At 38.9% G+C, this 22,381-nt stretch overlaps 1 protein-coding gene across 1 annotated transcript in view; it reads right to left on the reverse strand.

The window, feature by feature from the left end:
• galnt18b (UDP-N-acetyl-alpha-D-galactosamine:polypeptide N-acetylgalactosaminyltransferase 18b) overlaps positions 1-22,381 on the reverse strand; it is an 84,318-nt gene that overhangs the window by 17,430 nt on the left and 44,507 nt on the right. Inside the window, exons 5-7 of the mRNA XM_067588711.1 lie at positions 20,555-20,738; positions 19,328-19,525; positions 18,941-19,055 (exon numbers count right to left, since the gene is read on the reverse strand). Of these exons, the coding sequence (XP_067444812.1) occupies positions 18,941-19,055; positions 19,328-19,525; positions 20,555-20,738 (497 nt within the window). The remainder of the gene's footprint in view (positions 1-18,940; positions 19,056-19,327; positions 19,526-20,554; positions 20,739-22,381) is intronic.

Below are 22,381 nucleotides of genomic sequence, written 5' to 3' on the forward strand. Positions count from 1 at the left end.
CTCCATACATTTCTAATCAATATGTTAAGCATTTAAAATGATGGATGGCTGTGGTTATTTATGTAACATGTTCCTGCATCCTTTTACAGTTCAATTTTCCCATATGAGTGATTAACATTTTAATTCATTTTGTCATTAAAAAAATGTATTAATAAATCAAAAAGGATCAGATTTTCTGAGTCACAAAAACTTGTGACGATATGAGAATTAAATCTTGGAGGGAAATGAATTAAGCCGTACAATGTTACTGATTAGCATCTGAAGAATTTGAATGGTATCGCAAAGCAATTCAAAGACTCCACAGAAGAAATGAAGACGTGCTCTTCTGTTTACACGCTCAAATTTGTGTGGGGTCATCAAAGGAGATGTCACTACCAGAGCCTGTGGAGGATGCTCAGAAACCACTTAAATGTGCTGTGCTTAGCATTAGTCCAGGACACCCGGTGTTTTAGTATGAATAAGATTTAAATGATCACACTGTGCTGTTATATCAGCACCCAGCAGCACAGCTCACATCCTTCCTGTGTCATTTCCATCAAAAGACATGTTGCCAAAGAACATGTGCAGCGTTTGGAGATGAGCGTCATCAAAGATGAATTAGAAACATCAGACGTAAACTGTAGATGTGATTGGGACAGTAATGATGGGACACTTTCCATGGCCATTAAACTGGTTGTCAAGCAGATATGGTCATGGCTTGTCAGTGTGTCGTCACTGATGATTATTTAAGAGAAAATGTCTTCTCGGTCTTTTATGGGGCCAGAACAGCGACAATTAAATTTCGGCATTGAAAATAAAATTTGGCATTGAAAACAAAACCTGAACTGAAAAAGGAAACATTGGCATTGAAACACTATTGGAAAAACTGCATTGGCACTGAAACAAGTTCCACTGAAAAATAAAACATGGGCATTAAAAAATGACAATGTCATTATCTTATTTAGAGATTTTTTGCATTATTATGTGTTTTTCAACATCAATCTTCAAATTTTTTTCTTCATGTTTGTCTTTTTTCAGTGATTTTTTTTTTTAAATTTTTTACATGTCAGTTTTTGTTCAGTGTTACTGGTTTTCAGTTTCAACTTTCTGTCACTGTTTTGGCATAGAGAGGAGGGCTGGGCCTACTTTACCCAGTGTGCTTTGTGGTCTGACAAAGATATCCGAGGGCGATGACATCATGGTATGGAGATTTTGAGCCAGACTTGTAATTTTTGCTCTTGAACTTAATATGTCACTTTATTAAGATTTAACATTTTTTCAGTTGAGAACCAAGTAACCATGCAGATTCCCAATATGTGGTCAGTTTATCCAAATAATACCTTGTTTGTAAATCCGCTGCAACGTATTCGGCAGCTGATTTACCCTCTGCTCTGCTGTTAACCACCAACTGTCAAATAAATGACAAGAAATGGGTCATTACTGTCAAGATGGAAGTCAGAATCCTCCAGTGCTACAGAAGGCTGTAGACAGTACATTGCTATTTGGCTCAAAATACAACTGACTTATACAGTTGTATATTCATAATAGTGCACTCTCCTTGAGTGATCGAACCCACCATCTAATTTGCATTGTGACTCACACAGTCTGTTTCCAGTGTGCTGCTGAAGTGGAAAGCATGGCTCAACAGCACTGCAGCAAACATTTACACTACATTTTATTCCACGATGGTGGCATTATCTTGGATTGAAGAGACTTCCCTCCACATCCATGCTGTTAAAAAAAATGTCAAACAGCAATTAGGTTTACAAAATGTCCAGGAGTGATAGACAGTTTCGCTTAGGGATGGTGGTATCATACTTCCCCCACACTGCGGTTTAAACAAATCTCATCTCCACCACTTATAGCCCATGTCTGAGTCTACTTTGTATTATTAGAAGTCAGGCCCTCACTCCACAGCTATGGAACAATCTCAGTGAGGACAACACAACCACTCCCTTCCCTTGTAAACTTAAAACTTATCTCCTCAAGAAATACCTCACGTCCCCTGCTCCCACTTGTATCATCCCTTTCTGCCACATCCTCCTGCCAATATGCTCCTGTCTAAATCTGTAGATCCTCACTATCTAGCTGTTCTTTGTCTAATTTCTTTTTGCAGAACTTTTCTGACAGAGACAGATCCATTATCGGAGCATGATCAGCCTGAGCCTGAGCTAATTTCACTGCTGCCCTCATCATAATTTGCTTTGGATAAGAGCAGGTGTTAAATACCTTTAATGTAAATGTAATGTGAGTGGAAGTGCTTTGGTGATTTTTCTGTCTACAGCGGTGCCAGTTACCAAGCAGAGCATTTAGTGGCTTAAAGTGGATTTTGATGGGAGTACTCACATGGTTATTTCACATCATCTTTGAGGATATGAAGCATAATAATAATGCAGTTTTATGGTCGGTGCGGCTATACAGTACAAACTTAAGCTTAACAATTAGATCTTTGGATTCTCCTGAATAATTTCATGAACTTTTTACAACCTCTAGTTTGTGTATGGATGGCTCACTGCCTTAAAGTACTCCACCCAAAATCTATCTTTAGAGTTTCAAGCGCTCACCCCCCGCAGGCTTCAAAGGCGGCTCTTACATGTTTGTGTTTTTTTTCTTCGCTAACAACAGCAGCAGCTTGAAGCTGTGTCAGTTTCAATGGATTCCAAAGTTTTCACAGCCAAAAAAAAAAAAAAAAAAAAAAAGGATCAAACATCTATAAAATATCTCAAACTATTCCTGCAGCATTAAAGATTTCTCTGCTGTTCATCCATATGCTCAGTGTTGTTCTGTTCTGTAATGCTATTGCCCTTCACAAAGCTCTGTATTTCCCTCAGACCCAGTGTATTTAGCCAGTAGAAAAGACTTTCCAATAAAATATTAACCAGCTGTGGGGGGTGTCTATGTCAGACACTAATAAATGTTGCAGTTTATTTGTCCAGGTTATGAGATATCCCTCGCCAAGATCTTTGCCTCCACACCAAGACAATGGAGGTGAATGGATAGCCACACACCTGAGTTTTCATAAGGATTTATTCTTCAGTAGGAAATTCTCCCCATGAAAACAGTGTAGTCAGTGTTATCTGTGGATTATCCATTTACCTCCATTGCAGTGGGTTCTGACTCTGGAAATAGATGTTGCTGTTTTGTATGTACTGTATCTTCAATACTGTCAGCAGCGCATATTAAATTCTATTCACCTCCACTGTGTTGGTGTGGAGGAAGAAATCGCAAAGACAAATAAAACCAAAACTACTGGATAGATAAAACCATGTCCTCCAAATTAAACAACAGAATACACTGTCAGTCTATTCCCTCAAGTATGACACTTAACTACTTTGTAAAGATTAGGGAAACATTGTGATTTGGTTTTAAAAAAGTTGGTTCAGGAACGTTTGTCGTCATGGTTACAGTAATAACAACTTTGTTACGGTTAGGGAATGACTGCAGTCATGCTTAAAAGAAACTAATGTTGATTGTTGGTTGGAAATTGAAAACAAGCAGTAATCTCCTGTGTTAAAGTCTGACATTTTGTTGAATCACCTGTCCACCGTGACCTCCTGCCTCTGTGGACTATGTCGCTCTGTAATAACGTCACAAACAGTTTCCTCCAACACACAAAAATCATAATTCCTACGACTGCTAGAGGTTGGTCCTTGGGCAATTGATAATACGAATAATGCTCTTGTCAGTGTGTGAAATACAGGGGGTCACAGGGCCCTATATTCGACAATTGGGACTCCCTGAAAATCTCAAAATTAAATTTTCTACACAGTATCTTATCTAAATAGTAAGGTTTATTTTAAGTAACTATCAGTCATTAATCATTTTTAAAGTAGCACAATAAAAATATATTTTAATCAAAGCATTTACAGCATTTGAATACAAATTGCTTCATTTAAAAATAGAGTGTAACCTACAGTGTTGCTGTCACACAGCACAAGTTGCCAAGTCACCAGGAAATGCTGCTAAATGTGTAAGCTACCACATAGGCGCTATCTGTTATCCGTGCCAGTGTTAATGTGAGCTTGCAATGACAAAGAGTAAATCACACTCAAGGCATATTTTGTTTTCACTGCCAAAAAGTTAAGAAACAGCAGAAAAAATACGAATGACGATGAACAGGCAGCTAACGAAGACTGTGCTGGTGCTTTGGCTGCTAGCTTGGATATGATACCGATGCTGCTCCCAAACAGGGCGCGCCCGAGCAAGAGTGCAGCACCGATGTGTAAGAGGCTGTGGCAGGCGTAGTTGAAGGTTCCCCTGATAGTGACTGGAAACTGCGAGGTTCGTCGAAGGGCAAAAATAATAATTTAAGCAGAAATATTAAAATGCCACAGGTTTACAATGCAATGGATACACCTAGTTATGTTTTCTAACAAAAAATGTAGTAAACACTGATGCTCACATTTGTGCAATTAATAAATACAGAGTAATTAATTAATACATTTTATCTCTGCACAAGTCCATATGCAAAATTAAAGTCCTTAAACAGTCCCTATATCACAGGACAAACAAACAAGTAGTCCAATTTATCACCTTGGGATATTTTTGCCCATTATAACCCTGTTACTAAAAATGTTCCTTAGTATTATTAAGATAATACATGGTGATTCTCTCCATATTTATTATCATATTATTAACTTGTTATTACTGAGCTACCACACTTTATTTTTTATCATTAAATCATGGAATAAAGTTACCAATACATTCTTGAAAGGTATTTCACAGTCCACCATGATGTATAAGAGAAGTACATACTGGTTGCCAGACCTTTTCTATTACAATATTATGGGATGTTATGACTCAATCAGACTACTGAACACGCTCAAGACACTGAGGGATTTAAAAAAAGAATGATATGGTCTCATTTCAAGCTGGGCGGACCATGAGTTATCACTGTAAACTGAAGGTGGGGATATAATGAAGTAGGGAGCATTTCCATGATAAACATCATGCTCCTTGACACACATTTGAATACCACTAGGTGTCTGGATATCATGGGAGCAAAGCATCTATCTCTGAATACAGATTTTTCAGCAGGATACCGCAAGGAGAAGGACAGCTGAAGGGCTCACAAAAGTCACAGTCAACACATCTAAAACTGGTTTAGTATCTTTAGAAAGAGACATTTGAAATAAACAACCTAGAAATGAGGGATACTCTTGGACATTATTTCTTCATTTTTGCTCAAAATAATTCAAAATCTAATGAAAAAATGGTTTGCAAACATGAGCATATGGATATGACCAAAACCTCCTTTGTTAAATTAGTAATGACTGTGTAGTGAGCAATGATATTACACGCATGTCAGAAAATGTGGTGACACCTTGTCGATGATAAATGCCACATTTGAAGAGAAATATATCAGCAAAAGAAACCTACACTTCTTCAGCCTCCTGACAAGATGAGCGGAACCTCAGGAACTTTTTGCACCATATTCCTGTGATTTACTATGCTGCTTTAGGAATTTCCTTTTTTCATTTCATACTCGGTGTTTTGGTTTCACTGCTATTCGGTGTATGTGAAGCTATCAGCTTTCATCTCCCTGCACCACCTCTCCTGTCCCCCCAGAAACCCTGACTGGCTTTAAAAAAAAACACTCTAATATTTCCCACTGCATTCATTTCACATTTCCTCAGTATTTTGCGATAATAAAACCCTTCACATCAAAGCACAGACCCACTTTTAAGGTAAAGCTGAGTTTCCTCTTTTGCTGCCCAGAGCATAGAGTTGAATCAGTGCAGACAATTGGTATAGAGTTTCCATTGTATGTGTATCAGTTCACACTTTCTGCTGTTTGAAAAGGGGAGCACATTTCCCATCCTCTCCACAGAAGTGCTGGACCATTTTCAGACAATCCTAAACCAACTTGTAGAGAAAGAGAAACAGGAAACATCCTCACCATTATCTTTCAGCCTCCAAACACACAGGTGGGATCGAATTTCTGACTGCGTTTTTGTACATTTCATAACAGAAATCTGGTAAAGTCAGCTTTAGCCTCTTTCAGAAGTGCACCTTGTTGCATAAATGTGCTTGCAATTTTTCATGCCACTTTGAATAAAGGTCACAACAGTAATCTGTGTTGAATCCAGAACAATAATCATCACATCATTAGTCTCTAAATGCTCAAGTTTCATCCATAAAAAAAATGCCTACAATATGAATATCTAACAAAATGCTTTACATACAATATGTGACCTAATGGGAATTAAATGAGAGTCACAACCTAATGTCTTGACATTTTAAACTGTGCTGGGGCACTGTTGGACTGGAGGCGATAAAATACCAGAATGCTATTTTCTGTCTAAGAAATGATGACACTGATGAGAAGCTTTATTAGGGGGTCTGCAGGGTTGATTAGACTAGTGAGAAGCGGAGGTTGAGCATCCCTCCAACACTGTATTGATCTGGGACAGCTGGTATAAATGGGCTAACAGGGCTAAGCCCTCCCTATTTTTTACATTAAAAATGAGAAAATTATTGTTAAAAAACCTTAGAACAATTTTGGTGGACCCTAGTGCAGCAACAGCACCAAACAGTCACAAGAAAAACACAGGATATATCTAAATGGGCTTATTTATTCATCCCAAAGACAGTAGCATCAGCTTCCATTCATCTTTGTAGTGTTAAGTGAGTGACAGGCATTGTGGCACACCTTTGATTTGCTGATCATTTGGGCGAAATTCATTCAGCTCACAGGCTACTGACTTTTGAACAATGACAGTGGACATACAGAGTAACGGTACGTACAGTGAGGTGCTACTTGTGTGAGAGTGAGAGGGGGAAGTGAGCGACTGTGGTAATGGCAGGCGTTAGTATGAATGAGGTGGATTATTTACTTTATCATCCATTTTCTTTGATGTCTTTGGAGGAAAAATTGGAAGTGAAGAGACAGGGAACACATTGACCCAATGATGTTTAGATAACACAAAAGGACAAATGACAAAATCGTAAGTTTTGTGTTACGTGGTTTCAATGAAAGGACCGGCTAACGGCAGGTAGTTAAGAATTCACTTTTCTGTTTCTCATGCTTGCTTTTTGGAGGAGACATGGCTTTGATCAAACAAGGAATTGTGGATTTGAAACATTTATCCGACAAAATTAGGAAACATGAATGCAGTTACAAGTCACATTGGAAATAGCATAAAGCTATCAATTTTGGGTAAATTTAACATTGCCTGTCAACTTGATGTGGACCACTTCATCGCTATACAGAGACACAATGAGCTGGTAAAGAAAAACAAGCATTCACTATCACAGATTGAGGACTGTGTTGTGGGATACACGAGCTAGCTCTGCAGGGGTCCGATGAATCTCTGACTTCACTCCAGTGGGGCGTGTTTCTGGACCTTGTTGACCACACCCTTACACACACTTTGTGCACTACTATGCCCATCAGTTAAACCTTATCATGCAGCAGTCCTGCTCATCTCTTACACCCAGCAGAATATTTTTGGTCAACATCTCAGCTTATGCAACATTTTTCTCCAAGTCCCCCAAAAGAACTGCAGTCCTGGATGAAGTGTTGAGGATGAGGATTCCAGTGTCAGGACAAACAAGGAGGAACTTTAAAAGCCACACCATGTTTGAACATCAAGATACTTTGAAACAGTGTTCTGAAAAAATCTGGAATGATCAGTCTTTGGACAGTGTGTCAATCAAACAAGCCCGCGGCCTGTCCGCATTGCTGGGGGATGTGAACTTTCTTTTCTTTTTATCTTTTTTCCACTCTGCCCTCATGCATGTTTATATTCTACAGAGCTTTCTTCAAAAACGAACCATAGATTCTCTCCAAAAACCTAACAGACCCTGGAGAATTTTTCCTGCTCCATAGCTGAACTGAAGGACAAGCTGACCACAGATGACACCCAGCTACATCCAGATGCAGACACAGCTGTTGCTACAGCAGGATGTGGCAGTCTGATAATCTGTCAGTAGCCAAACTGTGCTGTGAAATAAAGATAGAGCAGTCAAAGGCTTGCTTTGAGAAAGCCTGGCACTTACTATCTTTTGAACTTATTTACACTGAACTGTTTCTGCTGTTTAAGGCCAGTTTCCCCAAGAGTTTGCAGCATTAAAGTCTGCAATGTCACTTTTGAAGATGGTGACTGAGAACAATCTTCAGAGCACATTTTCTGAAACATTGAAATTAATGCAAATAGCCATCACAACTCCCATGACATCGGCAGAATCAGAGAGGTGTTTCAGTACACTTAAGAGGATCAAATAATTTCTCCGAAGTACTATGGGACAGGATAGGCTGAAGGCACTGGCTATTCTGTCTATTCAGCGAGACTTCATCCAAAAATCACCGGACTTCAATGACAATCAATGATGATTAACCTTTTGCATCCTGGAAAGGTCGTCCATGTGAGCTTTTCTTCAAATAAGGTAGGCCAAAGCCTTTGGACCTCTTAAAAGACCATCACACACCTGCCTCTCTTCTATAATGATTATTTTGCTGTGGTTGCCAAATTGTTTCATTCGGGACACATTGTGTTGCAAAACGCCTGATAAAAACAGTTGCAGTATCAACTGGCAGTCGCTACAGCTGGAACATGTTTTGTAGTGCAGCCCTAGCTGGACCCACAAGTTCTGTGGGTGGACCCTTTTCTGACACTGTGGGCTACATGATAGAGTTTCTATTCTATCATGTAGCCTATCATTTCATCATTCTTGCATATTTTGCTTTTGTTAAAAAATGGCACGTGCTAATGTGTACAGAGAAAAATAGTCAAATGGTGTGTGTGTGTGTGAGAGGGAGAGGCAAGAGAGATACAGAGTTTTTGGCATCAGGCCCTTCTTGTGGGTTCTTCTCTATAGCATTGTTTTAGAGCACTTGCTATAACAAGGATAGAGTGTCATTGCTGTAACTTGGTATCTCTGATGTGATGCTGCTGTTCCTGCAGCGTTAACCATTGATGGGCATAATGCATTTCTTAACCCACCTACCCAATATTGCCACCAGCCTGGGAACTTCAATCATTAATTATTTGAGTTAATAGTGATTAGATTAATGTATAATGAAAATAATTGTTATTTGCTAATCCTACTTAGAATGATAGTCCATTCTTCTGTCCTCCACTTTGGTCAAGATGAAAATATCTTGATTACCAGTCTGTTTACTCTGAAATTCAGTGTCCCTGCAGGACCTGATTTGGGTGACTCCCCCGTCTTTCATCTAGGGCCAGCAATTAATTTCTACAAAGAAATAGTCCTCCTTAACAATGTTGACAACGAGGTCTGTGAATTGAGTAATGGGGATATTGTTTCTGACTGTAGAGCTATTTATTTTGTTTTTATCTGTGAGCACCACAAACATAATTCCATTCACCTGCACAGTATTGTGTTTTTTGTAATTAAATACTAAATTGTAACAGTAATAGTAATTGTATAGTAATTTAAATACTAAAAATCCTAACTCTCACTGTTAGTAAGATGTTTGAAATGGAACCAGGCTGCCAGTGTTGAGGCTAAATGTTTTACATGCCCATCCACCTACTCATCCTCCACCCTTTTTATTTTGCTGACCCTCACTTGGCTCTGAATGTTGCCCTTGAACATAAATCGCTAGTGAAGAATAAATGCATATCAATGTAATTTGTAGGAGACCGGGCTGCAGTAATCCATACAGGCAGCCATGTGAAGATTCATAGCCTTGAATTATTAACGCACCACTTACCATCACATCCTATCTAAAATGGACTTTGCTAGGAGAGTGGAAATACTGATGGCCTTCTTATTGTTTGTTTATCAGGAACTGTTTACTAGCTTTCTTCTTCTGTTTATTACTTTATATTTTCAAAGGCGACCACAAATGTGTCAATCTGTTCAGTTTTTTTGCAGAAATAATAATCTTTCTGACCTGTGGAAATAAAAAAAATCAAACATTTTTTGGAGTTTAACAATCTAGGATTGATGTCATTTAGAATCACCCACTTCTAGTCTAAAGCTACACCAACCAGTATGTTGTTTTCTTCCAAAATGCTGCTGTGATTGCTAGAGTGACTACTTCCAGAAGAAACACTATAAATAATTTAAAGGGGAGCTATTATGTTTTCTAGCACTATATTTTTATTCTGGGACTCCACTAGAGCAGCTTTGCATGATTCATTCAGTCCAATCAGTTCAAAAAACACCTTATTTATCTTATACTGGCCCCTTATGCAGCCCCTCCGTTAAGCCTCTGTCTCAAACAGGCAGTCTTAGCTCCTGTCTCTTTAAGGCCCCCCTACTAATGAGCCCACTCTGTTCTGATTGGTCAGCTTTCCGGAAGCCTGTGACGGGCAACATCAGAGTTGTGTTAAGTTACTGCTGATGCAAACCCAACATTTTCTGCTTTATTGCAAATGGAAAGCTTTTAAATGACTAAGTAACAGGAGATGAATTTACAGGAAATGAGATGTGTTCCTCACCGAATTAGCATAACTTCTTTGGCGTTGCTTAAAACCGGGCAACACAACAATATATGGAGATATTTGGAGCTTTTTGGTCAGTTGCAGGGAGGAATAGCACAAGCAGACACAGACACAGTTATGAAGATGTTTGACGAAGAGCTGCAGACAACCAGCACACCTCCAACAGGTAAACTACTTATTTTACTTTGCCCTGCTGTGTAATGGAAAAACACTCACAGTGTGCCAGCTCGACTCCAGTCATGGCTCAGCGTGACTACCCCCAAAACAATAGAAAAATACTAATGTTAATGCTAATGTTAATGTTAGTGGAGCAGAGCAGTGAACTTGTGCTTTGTGTGGAGCAGATGACCATATATAGAAATCAGTCACGAGCTGACGTCAGCTCAGGCTGAAAGCAGAAAAAAATGCTGGCATTCAGAGCAATCTGAAGCGGGTGCTTTTTGCTCATAGTGATTACTTCTACATACCTTTACCTCATTATTTGACACTTCATCCACATTTAATATGAACCCCCGACATTGTAACATTATATATATATGACTGAAAATAAGGAAAAGCATCATATGTCCCCTTAAATTCACCAGATTTAATGATGAGTGTCTCTTGGCATGTCTGTACTGTGGAAATCTCACCAGATACAACCACTTGGCTTTTATTACCAAATAAAAGCCTGCAGTCTGATCACTGACAAGCACAGTTTTGCTATGTGGATGTGAAATTGAACCCACTGAGAACAAAAATGTCTTTTTGACTGGGGACATGATTTATTCTTTAATCTGAGCAGTTTCCTTCCTCCTCACAATTGTTATCATCAGCACAAAAATTGTGAACTTTCCTTCCTGCACACTTGACAACACCTTCTGGGGTGAAACATTCACACAACAATCTTCTTGTTTGTTAAAGCTCAATAGGCTTCAACAGGCTTTTATTAAGACTACAATACTTTTTCATAAAAAAAAAATCAAAGCTAATAAAGAATTAACTTCAGTTTTTGTTCATGATAACAAAGGGCTCCATTCAGAACAACATTTTCATACCTGAACTTACACCTTCCAGTTACAACACACAGCACAATCTTTTCAAGATGGGTAGCATGAAACCATAAACAATATATTATTGGAGGGAGATTGCTAAAGAAATTGTCCATGATTGACAAGAGCTCAAGAAGAAGCATGAAAAAGCAAAGAGGTGTTAATGTTGCACAAAGCCCACAACACCGCAACCAAAACCTGATGCAGCAGGTTTTCCATCTATAGTATCTGTCAAATCTGATCCCTCCTCTTCATGGGGAGCCATTAACAAGCCTTAGTATTTACTCTGTGTTATTCAATCCATCCATAGGGTGTCTTGAAATACTCAAGCTACTACTACATACTGCTGCAGCCACACTGCCTTCAATGTCCCCCAGTTCTCCTATATCATTCCTCTCCTGCTCCTGGTAACGGGACTGTAAAGGGAAGTACACCCGCTCTTTGCTCTTCTCTCCCTGGATAAGGTTTGTTGGTTGTTCTAGCCAGTCTTTTCTCCACAATGGGAGAATCGTCTCCCCACAAACACCAAATTAATTAGAGCAGCTACAGTAAGCTGCCACCACCACCTCCATGTTCTGTATTAAACTCAACTCAAAACCCACTTTGTGACTAATTATTAAAGACCCCCTCTGGACATGTTTTATGACAATATTGAATAATAATTTGTGTCTGATATGTTTTTTCCTGAAAAAAGGTTCAATTACCTTGTTAATTTCCTTAAAATTACATCTACTCCTTCTTTCTCACAGAAAAATCCAGAATATATGAATACATTTTGCAATTATTTTTTATTTTAAAAGTTTAACAGTTGAATAAAACATGTCTCCTACCTTACTAAAAAGTCCATCATTCAGTGTTTGTGCACTGGAGGCTTTAAGTTTCCACATCACACTTGTGTAAGTTGCATACTGAATCATGATTGGCTCCAAACTAGTGGCTGGTATGTATGTACACACATTAAACTCTTTTAGGTGAGCGCAGAAAATTTCCCCCTTCAGCGGATGAATGTGAAAACAGTCTTCTAGTGTCAAACTCTGCACATACATCATTCTGCTAAGTGAAGCTCAAACATTAAACAATAAGAAAACCGCATTTTTGAGTGGAAAGGGCCTTTAATTTATTAATATACCAGCAACTCATGGTCCACTCCCTACTTTTTCTAGAGCTTGAGGACCCAGTCTTCAGAGCACTTTTTTTCTGAAACATTATAATTAATGCAAATAGGAGACCTGTGCAAACTCCATCTGCTGATAAAGACTGTGACATTGAAAGTTGCTGATAAAAGTAGGCGCACCTTGAGTTAAGATAATGTTGTCAAAGTACTATTCCCAAGATCAAGAATGAACTTTTACGCAAGAAAGACTAACTACAGTGCAATATAATACACAGTCGTACAGTGCGATTGAATTATAGTACTGACAATAAACTATTGTGTCTTGTAGTATATTTGATGTAGTACATTTGATAAAACACATTTTAAGCCTCTATTGTTACATATTATGAATTTCAGATGGTACATAATCCCTCATAACATCATTCATTGTTGATTATAATGCAACTGTATAGTATAATAGGGATTTTCTATAGTAATTTCTAGTTACTGTATTCATTGTTAGACTTGATATGACAATGAGTTGCTCTGGTTGTACTTCAGGGCTACATTGCTATTCACATGACCTCTGTCAGACAAAAGACTTTCTCATTGATTGTCCTGTTGGTTTGAGATTACGCAGTGGGGTTCAATAGATTTTCAGCAGCACAGGGGTCATGAAACTCAATCAGTGCTGTTCTACAATTGCAGACTGAGTCATTATTGTACAACGTTTTGTTATTCATACTCTATGATTAGACAGAACTAAACCTTTTGTACCATTCCAGTGATGGAGATAGTTGAAACGACAATGTAGGGTTTGAATAATTGACACACATTTTGATGCCGCAGTATTTATCAGACTAACGAGAAACAGCCTAGTTCTTTATTTATTAATGGTTACTTGGTTTGCTTTGGTTTCATTCACTTGAAATGTGCTTCCCAAATAAAGTTTTCATATTATTACTAAAAAGATGCTGCAAGTTAGACACAGAATCGCTGAGGCTTAGCTGGATTTATAGTTGAAAGTAGATACCTAATACATAGGTTTTGTTCACCGTGTAGTATCAGATTCCTCCTGTTAATATCAGCGCAACACTAGGCAGATGTCGGCTGTATCAAGGTTTAATTATAATCCCTGCTATGAGCAATGGTGGGAAAGTCCATCCTGTTTCATTACTGAATATGGGACTATTCAGTGCAATCGCAGTATTTATGTTGTTTCATTAGAGAGCAGCAGCTTTGCTAGATGTGTGTAACTGAAAAGGAGAAGATGCATGTAACTGAGCCTTAATTCAGCTTGATCCATGTTGTTGTTAATATCAGCAATTTCTAATGGCATCAAAAACCAGTCTCAGTTGTTGCGGTCCCTACGTAGCATCTCTGCATGTACCCTTTAATCATCTTATAGAACTGCTGTATTTTCTTTGATAAATTTGAATTAATAAATGAACATGTTTTGCCTTCAATAGTGCTTATATACCTACCTTACACCTATATATAATACATTTCATTTGTTCAGAGCAACAGATGAAGATTCAGTGCTTTTAATGTGTGGGTGAATTGTTTTGTAAGTATATTATTGAGACTAATGTATCCCTATAAATACAAGAAATCTACTTTATTTGCACATCTCACTTTTATTCACTCTGAGTGCTACGGCTGTGCGATATGACCAAAATCTCATAACCTGATATAGATCATTTCATATCCAGATAATGATACATATAACGATATAGCACATTTTCTGTAAATTCAATAAATAATTAGTTTATATAAAATTACCACATGGAAAGGCCTATTTCTTCTACATTTTGAATTATATCTTGTACATCTTTGTGATTCTTTTCCATATGGTGTGTGTCTACTTTTGTGCCTCTCATCTGTACGCACTCTCCATACTATTTGACATGATTCTTGTGTAGGTGGTAAAAGAGGTTAGTGGTATTTGAGTCTGTTGTGGGGACTGGTCTGCAGCATAATTTGCAGAGTACGTTTATCTGGTCCGTGTCAGACTTTTTATACCCAAATCTTGTCCGTGCGACAGAAGTAGCTCTTTTATGTATGAGCTCCACATTTTGTCTCAGCGTATTACCCTGTTCTGTGTCACGTTCACTCTCCTCCATGTTTGTTTGTGCTGCCTTCATGCAAATTTCCTGCCTGCATCGTGGATGTATTATAAGACCTGGATACCGAACCAAAAATGGCGCCCATTCAGTCTAACAAGAATTGCTCAGCTGGCGCATACGCCAAAAAAAAGTTTCCAGATTCCGGGTTTGCTTCCGTGTTGTGCGGCCCACTGAGTATGTGCAGTAGTGTTTCCCCCACTGGCCCCGCCCACGAGTTCCCACCCAGCCCATAGACTTTACATTGTGATGAAGTCACGATTTTTAAATTGCTTTTCTCGGCTCAAGGAAAGTTTTACAAATATAAGACCTCCATGGATCAAAAATTCATAATAGAAAGAGTCACAATTTACCTTTTTGCAGTTCGAGGTGTCCTGTCAGTTTTTACAGATGTCTCTTTTACAATGATGGGGAAAATGTTTTTTGTGTTGCAGGGGGATTTTTCCGCTGCAATACCGCGAGTGACCACTGGGAAAAATTGGCTGCAAGGCTGAGTGGCAGCGCCCTATCCAACTCTTATATTACATCCATGGCCTGTGTCCATGCCGTGTGGAAGAACGCAAAGCGTCGTTCAAATGATGAAAAATACTGCCATAAAGAGTGTGATTTGCAACACAACAAAATAGACGATAGAGCATAATATGAAACAATAGACGTTTTTCTATCGTCACAGGATATATATCGTCTTATCGCACAGCCTTCTGTATGCCATCTGTACTTTTCGCACTGCTATTTAATATATAGCCCTCAACGATCCTCATTTCTCAACACTACCTTTCTGGCAGTGGTTGAGAGAGATGATGACTGCTTAGGTCTTCTTGTGATGCATTGTTCCCGGCTGGCTTCACTGGCACAATACCCAGCATTCACAGGTGTTTTGGGAAATCATTTGTACTGTAATTCTGTTTCAGGGTCCTGCCCAATTTGCTGTGTTCTACAGCACAGTCTCACTTGAAGGCACTTGAAGGATCACCTCACAAAAACTATAGCTAAGATTTGCTGCACATCCATCTCTATGTCTCGAAACCCCCCCCAAAAACAAATCAACACATTGTGACTAGAAGCCTAAACAGCCATCCGGTGTTTGAGACAGCTATGACAGGCCTGTATTGTGAGGAGGGTCTAACTCTGTGCTGTGATATGAACTTCTCATGATTATCTAGCAGCAATTTATTGCAGGACACCACAGATGGCATCAACATAACCTCCCTGCAATTGTAGAGACAGAAAGCATTCAGAGGGTCTCTGCATGTTCCTGGGAAAAAGTTCAAAACGAAAAGAGGTAAGAAGTAAAGCTAGGGGAAGTGCAAAAAAAACAGTTGCTAATTTCCTCTGAAAACACAGAACCTCCTCTTTAGGAGGACAATCACAGAAATGTACTCCCAACACTTAAAGAAGCATAGGAAAATGGCTAACTTGTGCCCTTTGAAATAAAAGTCTCAATTCCACAAAGTCCGCACTATTAAACTTGTACAGAAGAATGTTTTATGAGACCAACATATAAAATAAACATTTGGTTTATTTTTCCTCATTAGAATGACTCTTGTGCATCATGATGGAAATACGCAGCTTCGGTGCTGTGACCAAATGTGAACAGAGAGCAGCGGTTCCTTTCACCCTCACACTACCCAGGACCCATCCCTTTCAAGCCTCAGCCAAAGCCTGTAGCTGTTGGCCTGGTTTGAGTGTGTCTCTGAGGATCTGTCAGCAGCCAGTCTGCGTGCTGGCAGGTGGTCTGGAGGCATGACCAATATGCTGCAGACAGGCAGAAAGACAGAAAGACCCTGCTGGGGCTCTATGGGACCGCTAATCTGGGGCCAAGTCAGGGTCCTCCAGTGTTGTAGCTCTCAGCTCACTGTGTCACTACTGTGTTTCAAAACTATTATTGAACTCTAAACTACATTAACCTCCAGGCAAGGGCAAACTTCTTCAGTCCAACAAACCCAAGCAAGTAAACAACATGGAGTGTAAATCTGAGGTCTGAACTCAATACTGACAAGAGCCAAAATGATTCATCAAACTATTTTTACATAGTGCTAGGACACTGGTCTATAATATATGTGATAAAATCATCACTGTGTTAGGCTATAAAGCAATCAGTGGGGCTATTATCAGGCCCAGGAATTCTAAAAGCATGTAATTTCTGGAGGAAAATGACTTACGGGACTAATCTCCCTTCTTTACTGATGATTGCATCTCTGTCATTAGTGAGGATGGATATTTTCACATTGGGCGTCCTGTCATAAGCTTGTCTCCACTCTCCTTCTCACAGTGCAATCTAGTCAGAGTGCAGCTGAAGAGGAGTCGTCCCTCGCTTCTCGCTGTTAGTGAACAGGCTGATAGCTGCATTAATGATCTTTGTACAGTAGATGTGTGCTATCATTAGTTATCCCTACGGAGGACTGTTCTTTCTCTGGCCCATCTGCTTGTGGTACCGGTGCGCTTAACGCACACCAACTAATTCCCGACTCCCAGTCAGAGCTGATGATGGTGTAAGAATTAAGTGTAGCACTGTGAAAATGCAACACAAAAAACAGTCTGTCTGCTTTGGATGGTGTCAGCATTCTCTTCACACATCAGCGCTAACAGGAACAATGACTTTGAGTCCTGAAACTCTTACATGTGCTTCAGTGGGATCATCAGGGGAAGAAGGTGATCACTCAGACTTCAGAATTAATTAGTGATCATTAATTCTAAACCTACACAAGAGAGAGCATGTCACAGTGTGTTCTGGGTACACTTGCTGAGGGATAATTTCCCTCGTTGTGTTCACTTGTTCCTGTCAAAGCGTGTAAGTATTTACATTAGTTATCTCTGTTTGAATTCTTTTAAAGGATAAGGCTGGTAATGTTCTATATCTTTGTTATATTACTGTTAACAAATCTCATGAAAAGACCGAAACCAACAATGAATAAATCCTATTGTTAACCTCAACCTGCATTACCATGAACATGGGCACTGTAATTTATTTTGAGTCAATCCCGTATACACATTCCTGCTGCTGTTAATACTTACAATCCCCAACAAATGCACGTTTACTCCAGTTTGAGTAACGTTAAAAAAAGGGGAAAAAAAGGAGACATATCATGCACATTTCCAGGTCTATATTTATGTTCTGGGGCTCTGGAATGTCCTTCAATGATTTACAGTTCAAAAACCTCCTTATTTATCCTTTATGTGGCCCTGCAGTTCAGCCTCTGTCTGAAACAGGCCATTTTAGCTCCTGTCTCTTTAAAAGCCCCCTCCTTATGAGCCCACTCTGTTCTGATTGGTTAGCTTCCAGATGCTGCCCCTCAAAAGACTTCTGCTGGCTGTGGAGGCTCCGTAAACAAACAGTAGTAGTCAGATTTCACTTATTTTTCCCAGTCTCTACTCAAAATATAAACTTCTAAAATATATTCGTACCTGTTCAAGCCCAAATCCGATCAGAAATATGTGAGTGAACAACGTGAACAACTTAGCAACAAAGGCTACTGAATGGACAGCTGTTTGTGGGTGTGCCCCAACTGAAGTCATTGAAGAGGAAGTAAAGATAACATTGCAAACGAACATACCATAAATAACAGAAAATCCCAAAAAGCATGATATATCCCATTTAAAGTATATATTCCCTACCTATTTTTAAAGGCCTAGGTCCCACAGAAAAATATTGAGAGACAGACTGAAGGTACGGTCACATGACACTTTTGTCGTATTGGCCCATTCACTTCAAATGAAGTCCATGCAATGATAAATTCAAGGATACTTCTCCATTTTCTGTGTGATTTATCAGCCCATTCCTGTGGACTCCCGATTCAGAGTTCATCCTTAATCAACTTTGACTGTGCGAATGTGCACAGTGAGCAAATGGAAACATTAATGCACTAAAAAGCAGAAGTCTTTATTGTTCACCCTGTTTTGTACAATATTGCATTAACAGACTGCAAACCACAGCAATGCTCTCACAGACTGTTTACAGTTATTTATTACCTGCATTGGAACCACGTCAGACAGAAAGCTAATGTCGTTAATGGTCTTTTATGGAATTTGTTGACAATAAGAAAAACATAAAATAACCCCAGCCTTAAACCCATTAATGTGAATGTCAACGTCTCAACTCCATTTACTCTCTGATACTCCACCTCTACACAGTTTATAAATGCACAAACAGCATTGCTAAAAGCCACATAAAGTGAGAGAGTGAGACTCTCTGTGACCTTGCTCCCAACAACCATAAAGTGTCATTATCATAGTTAATTTTAAGCACATTACCTGGTTGAACAATGGCCCATGGCCACAGGGAGTGAAATCATTACTCACCCTGATGCCCAATTCCACATTTTCTCCCCCGTACACCTCCATCCCTTCATCCAGCAAACCTATCTCCTCAAAGTACAGCCTATCCACCACGAAGCAACCAATCAGGGCAGGGCTCCTGAGGGATTAAAGAAGATGAAGATCATAGTTGTTTATCTGTTGCTGTCTACTGCACAGGTAATGTTAGCTTGGCTCAGTTGCTATAGTGACAGCAGGGAAAAGAAGAAGAATGTGACCTTGCACAATATCTAATTTGTGCGTGAATGCTGCATGAATTACCCTTTTAGTGGATTGGACATTTGTTTACTTAATGTCAGGTAAAAATATGCTGAATTAATAAATACTGTTTAACTATTTGATTTGGACTGGCAAGATGCAGTGTTCACTTACTGGATGGGAGCGCTCTTGTTGCCCTTGTGCCACCAGGACTTGGGTGGGTTGAGGTAGCGACACCACAGCTCCCAGTCAAAGCCCTGAGCAGACAGCGGATACTCTTCAATCTCGAACGTGTCATACTTGATGTTATCAAATGAAGGGGAGATTATGCGGGTTCTGTCTTCTTTAATTCTCTGGAGAATGGGTTCAGCCCTTAAAATATGGAGACAGAAAGTAATTCCACTGTGAGTATTTGTTTTGACAGCCTTGTTTTTTTAGAAAACTATTTCAGGAGATGAATTCAGTTCAATTTATTAGACCAAAAAAGCGTTATTTCCATCTGATAAATGGATGGAAATGATTTCTGGGGGATTGTGGGGAGATAAAAATGCCAAATAAAATGTTTATTCACTTACAAACACTTATTAATTGGAAAAACTAAACAATACATTTACTGTTGTGTGTGTGTATTTGTGTGTATGAATATGTTAATATAAAGTTCTTTATGCTCCCCTTCTAAACACATGACAAACATGTATGACAAGATGTATGACAACTTAAAGAAAGGACATATGTATCATATCATTTCAATAAGTCCATGTCTAGATCAAGACAACAGATCCAGTTTACACATTTAAAGTACAAGTATTTCTTGTGATGCCACTTGCACAATGAGGATTTAAAACCACATTATCTCAATGAAAGTGAAATTTTGGATGATGCTGAGATTCTCATTACAGATTTGAGAGAGTGTGAAGAGTTGTCCAGTGGAGTACTCTTGCAGATTAGTGATTGTTGTGAGCTCACACTCAAAATGCTGTACTTGCTGTAGAGTGAGCTGTAAGTATCATATCATATGAATGGTTTGTCACAGACATAGAATACGGTAGAGTTGCAACAATTAATCAATCAGCAGAAAATTATTCAGCAACTATTTTGAAAATCAAATAATCATTTTAGTAATATTTAAGCAAAAATGCCAAATATTTGCTGGTTACAGCTTCTCAAATGTGAGGTTTGATGCTTTTTTGGTTGTAAACAGAGTATTTGTGGTTTTGGACTGTTGGTCGCACAAAAAAAGACATTTGAAGACGTCACCTCTGGAAATTAAAATACAGCCACCAGAAAAAGAGACAATTTGGAGTATTTGTTTTTAAATGAAATTATTGTCAGTAAACCCACACAGACTGATATGACTCAAGAACCAGTGCTCGTGTGTTGAGCTGTGTATGAGTGACTCACCAGCCAACATTGAACTCAACGTGGGCATCAAACAGGGCAACAACTGGCGCAGTGGCAGCCCTCCACCCGCTCACTCTAGACCGGATCAGACCCTCCTGCTTGGCATGCCTCACCATCTTGATGAATCCTGGACGTTGGCTGTTAGTCTCAGACACAAAATCCTGCAGCTTCTCCTTTAGCTCATCTACAACACACACACACATGAATTTCAACATCTGAAGAGCTTTTGAAGATCCCATAAGAGACAGGTGAGCAAAAAGAGAGCTACTTGTGAGCAAACTTCCACCCACAAGACGCCGTCATGTCCTCCTCTGGTGAGCAGCATTTCATTGGTAGGAAGCCAAACGTACGCACGCTTCATTGCTTTGATCACTGGACCAAAGAGGCAGCTGCTTGAGCCAGCACTGCAGACCTCCACGGGGCTTTACCAGTCATAACGGGATATTGCAATATTGAGGACTCAGTCTGCAATGCTTTTTAAAATATGGGGTGATGAAATGGAGGAATTCCAGCCGATTTAATGTTTGGCTTCAAAGTTTACCTCCATTATTACCTGAGTTATATACTGTATGAGTCATACTCTGCAAGATAAACGAGTCATAGAAAAGTATATTAAAGTTCTCTCCACAAATTATAAGTGGTTGCAGTATGGCTTCTAATATTCTTGAAAATACAATGAATTATTAAGATGTATAGGTTCCCCTTGTGGTTCAACTAGAATCACTTTTAAGCCACGTAAATGAAACGTGGGATGATCACCATATCTTTAAAAAAGGTAAAGGCCCTTTAAATCACAACTAGATACTGTATAGACCAAATAAATCTGGAAAAAACAAAATGTTCATCTCGGTGTTTCATCACCCCTTGTATAAATCACCTTAGGCTGTGTTCTCACCATTTCACTTTTAACCGCTGGTGCCTTATAAAGGGAATGGGGAGCGGTTGTAAGTGGTGGTCGTGAAATTGTGCTTTGCCTGGGTTCAGTATAAGCAGTGTGAGACATTTTATAAAGCTGAAAAAAGTTGGATTTTCCAAATCAACAACACTAGAAAAGTTACACTAGAGAAGAAGTTAATCTGATTACAAAGTGTATGAAGCCACTGGAGACACAACATGAGACCCAACTTTATCAATTATACAAAATAGGATTGAAGCAGCACTTTTTGTACAGATTCTGTAAAATCCCACCACATACTTGGCACAACAGCATATGGAAATAAATTGATTTATCTTAATGTGAAATGTAATTAATTAAAAAAATTCCAGGAGCCATATTTTCACCTACAGGGCAAACAGCAAATACAGGCTTGTTTGGCTTGAAAGTTAATGTTGCCACCTGTTAGTAAACATGTCTCCAAGCATATTAAATCATGGCACTGCTTATGTAACAGTGAATTTTAATATAAAATTCAAGAATATATAATAACATATGATTTTACAGTAAGCAGTAATTATCTTCACCCAAATGAGGAATATCAGCCTAGTTTTTCAATCGATTTCTTCTAATTCACAAGTATAATACAGACACAGTATTGCAAGAATAGACGTAATGCATCTCACATAGTCATACATAAGGATGCACTGTAGATACAAATAAACTACTTATGGTCTTTTAATTTTCATAAAAATCAACATAAGCCTCCTCTTAAGGATATTTATTTCTTTAAGGATTTTTCTGGTATACAAAAATATAACAATGTAACATAATTTCAAGAAAGCATGTGCCAATTTTGAATGAGTCACAAGTCAATATATTACTGAATGCTCACTGTTATGGCTGTTTATGTCAGAAGAAAGAAGAAAATGTTCAGTATTCTTACCAAAACA

Source organism: Thunnus thynnus, chromosome 1 (assembly GCF_963924715.1).
Source record: "Thunnus thynnus chromosome 1, fThuThy2.1, whole genome shotgun sequence".
NCBI classification, from domain to species: domain Eukaryota; kingdom Metazoa; phylum Chordata; class Actinopteri; order Scombriformes; family Scombridae; genus Thunnus; species Thunnus thynnus.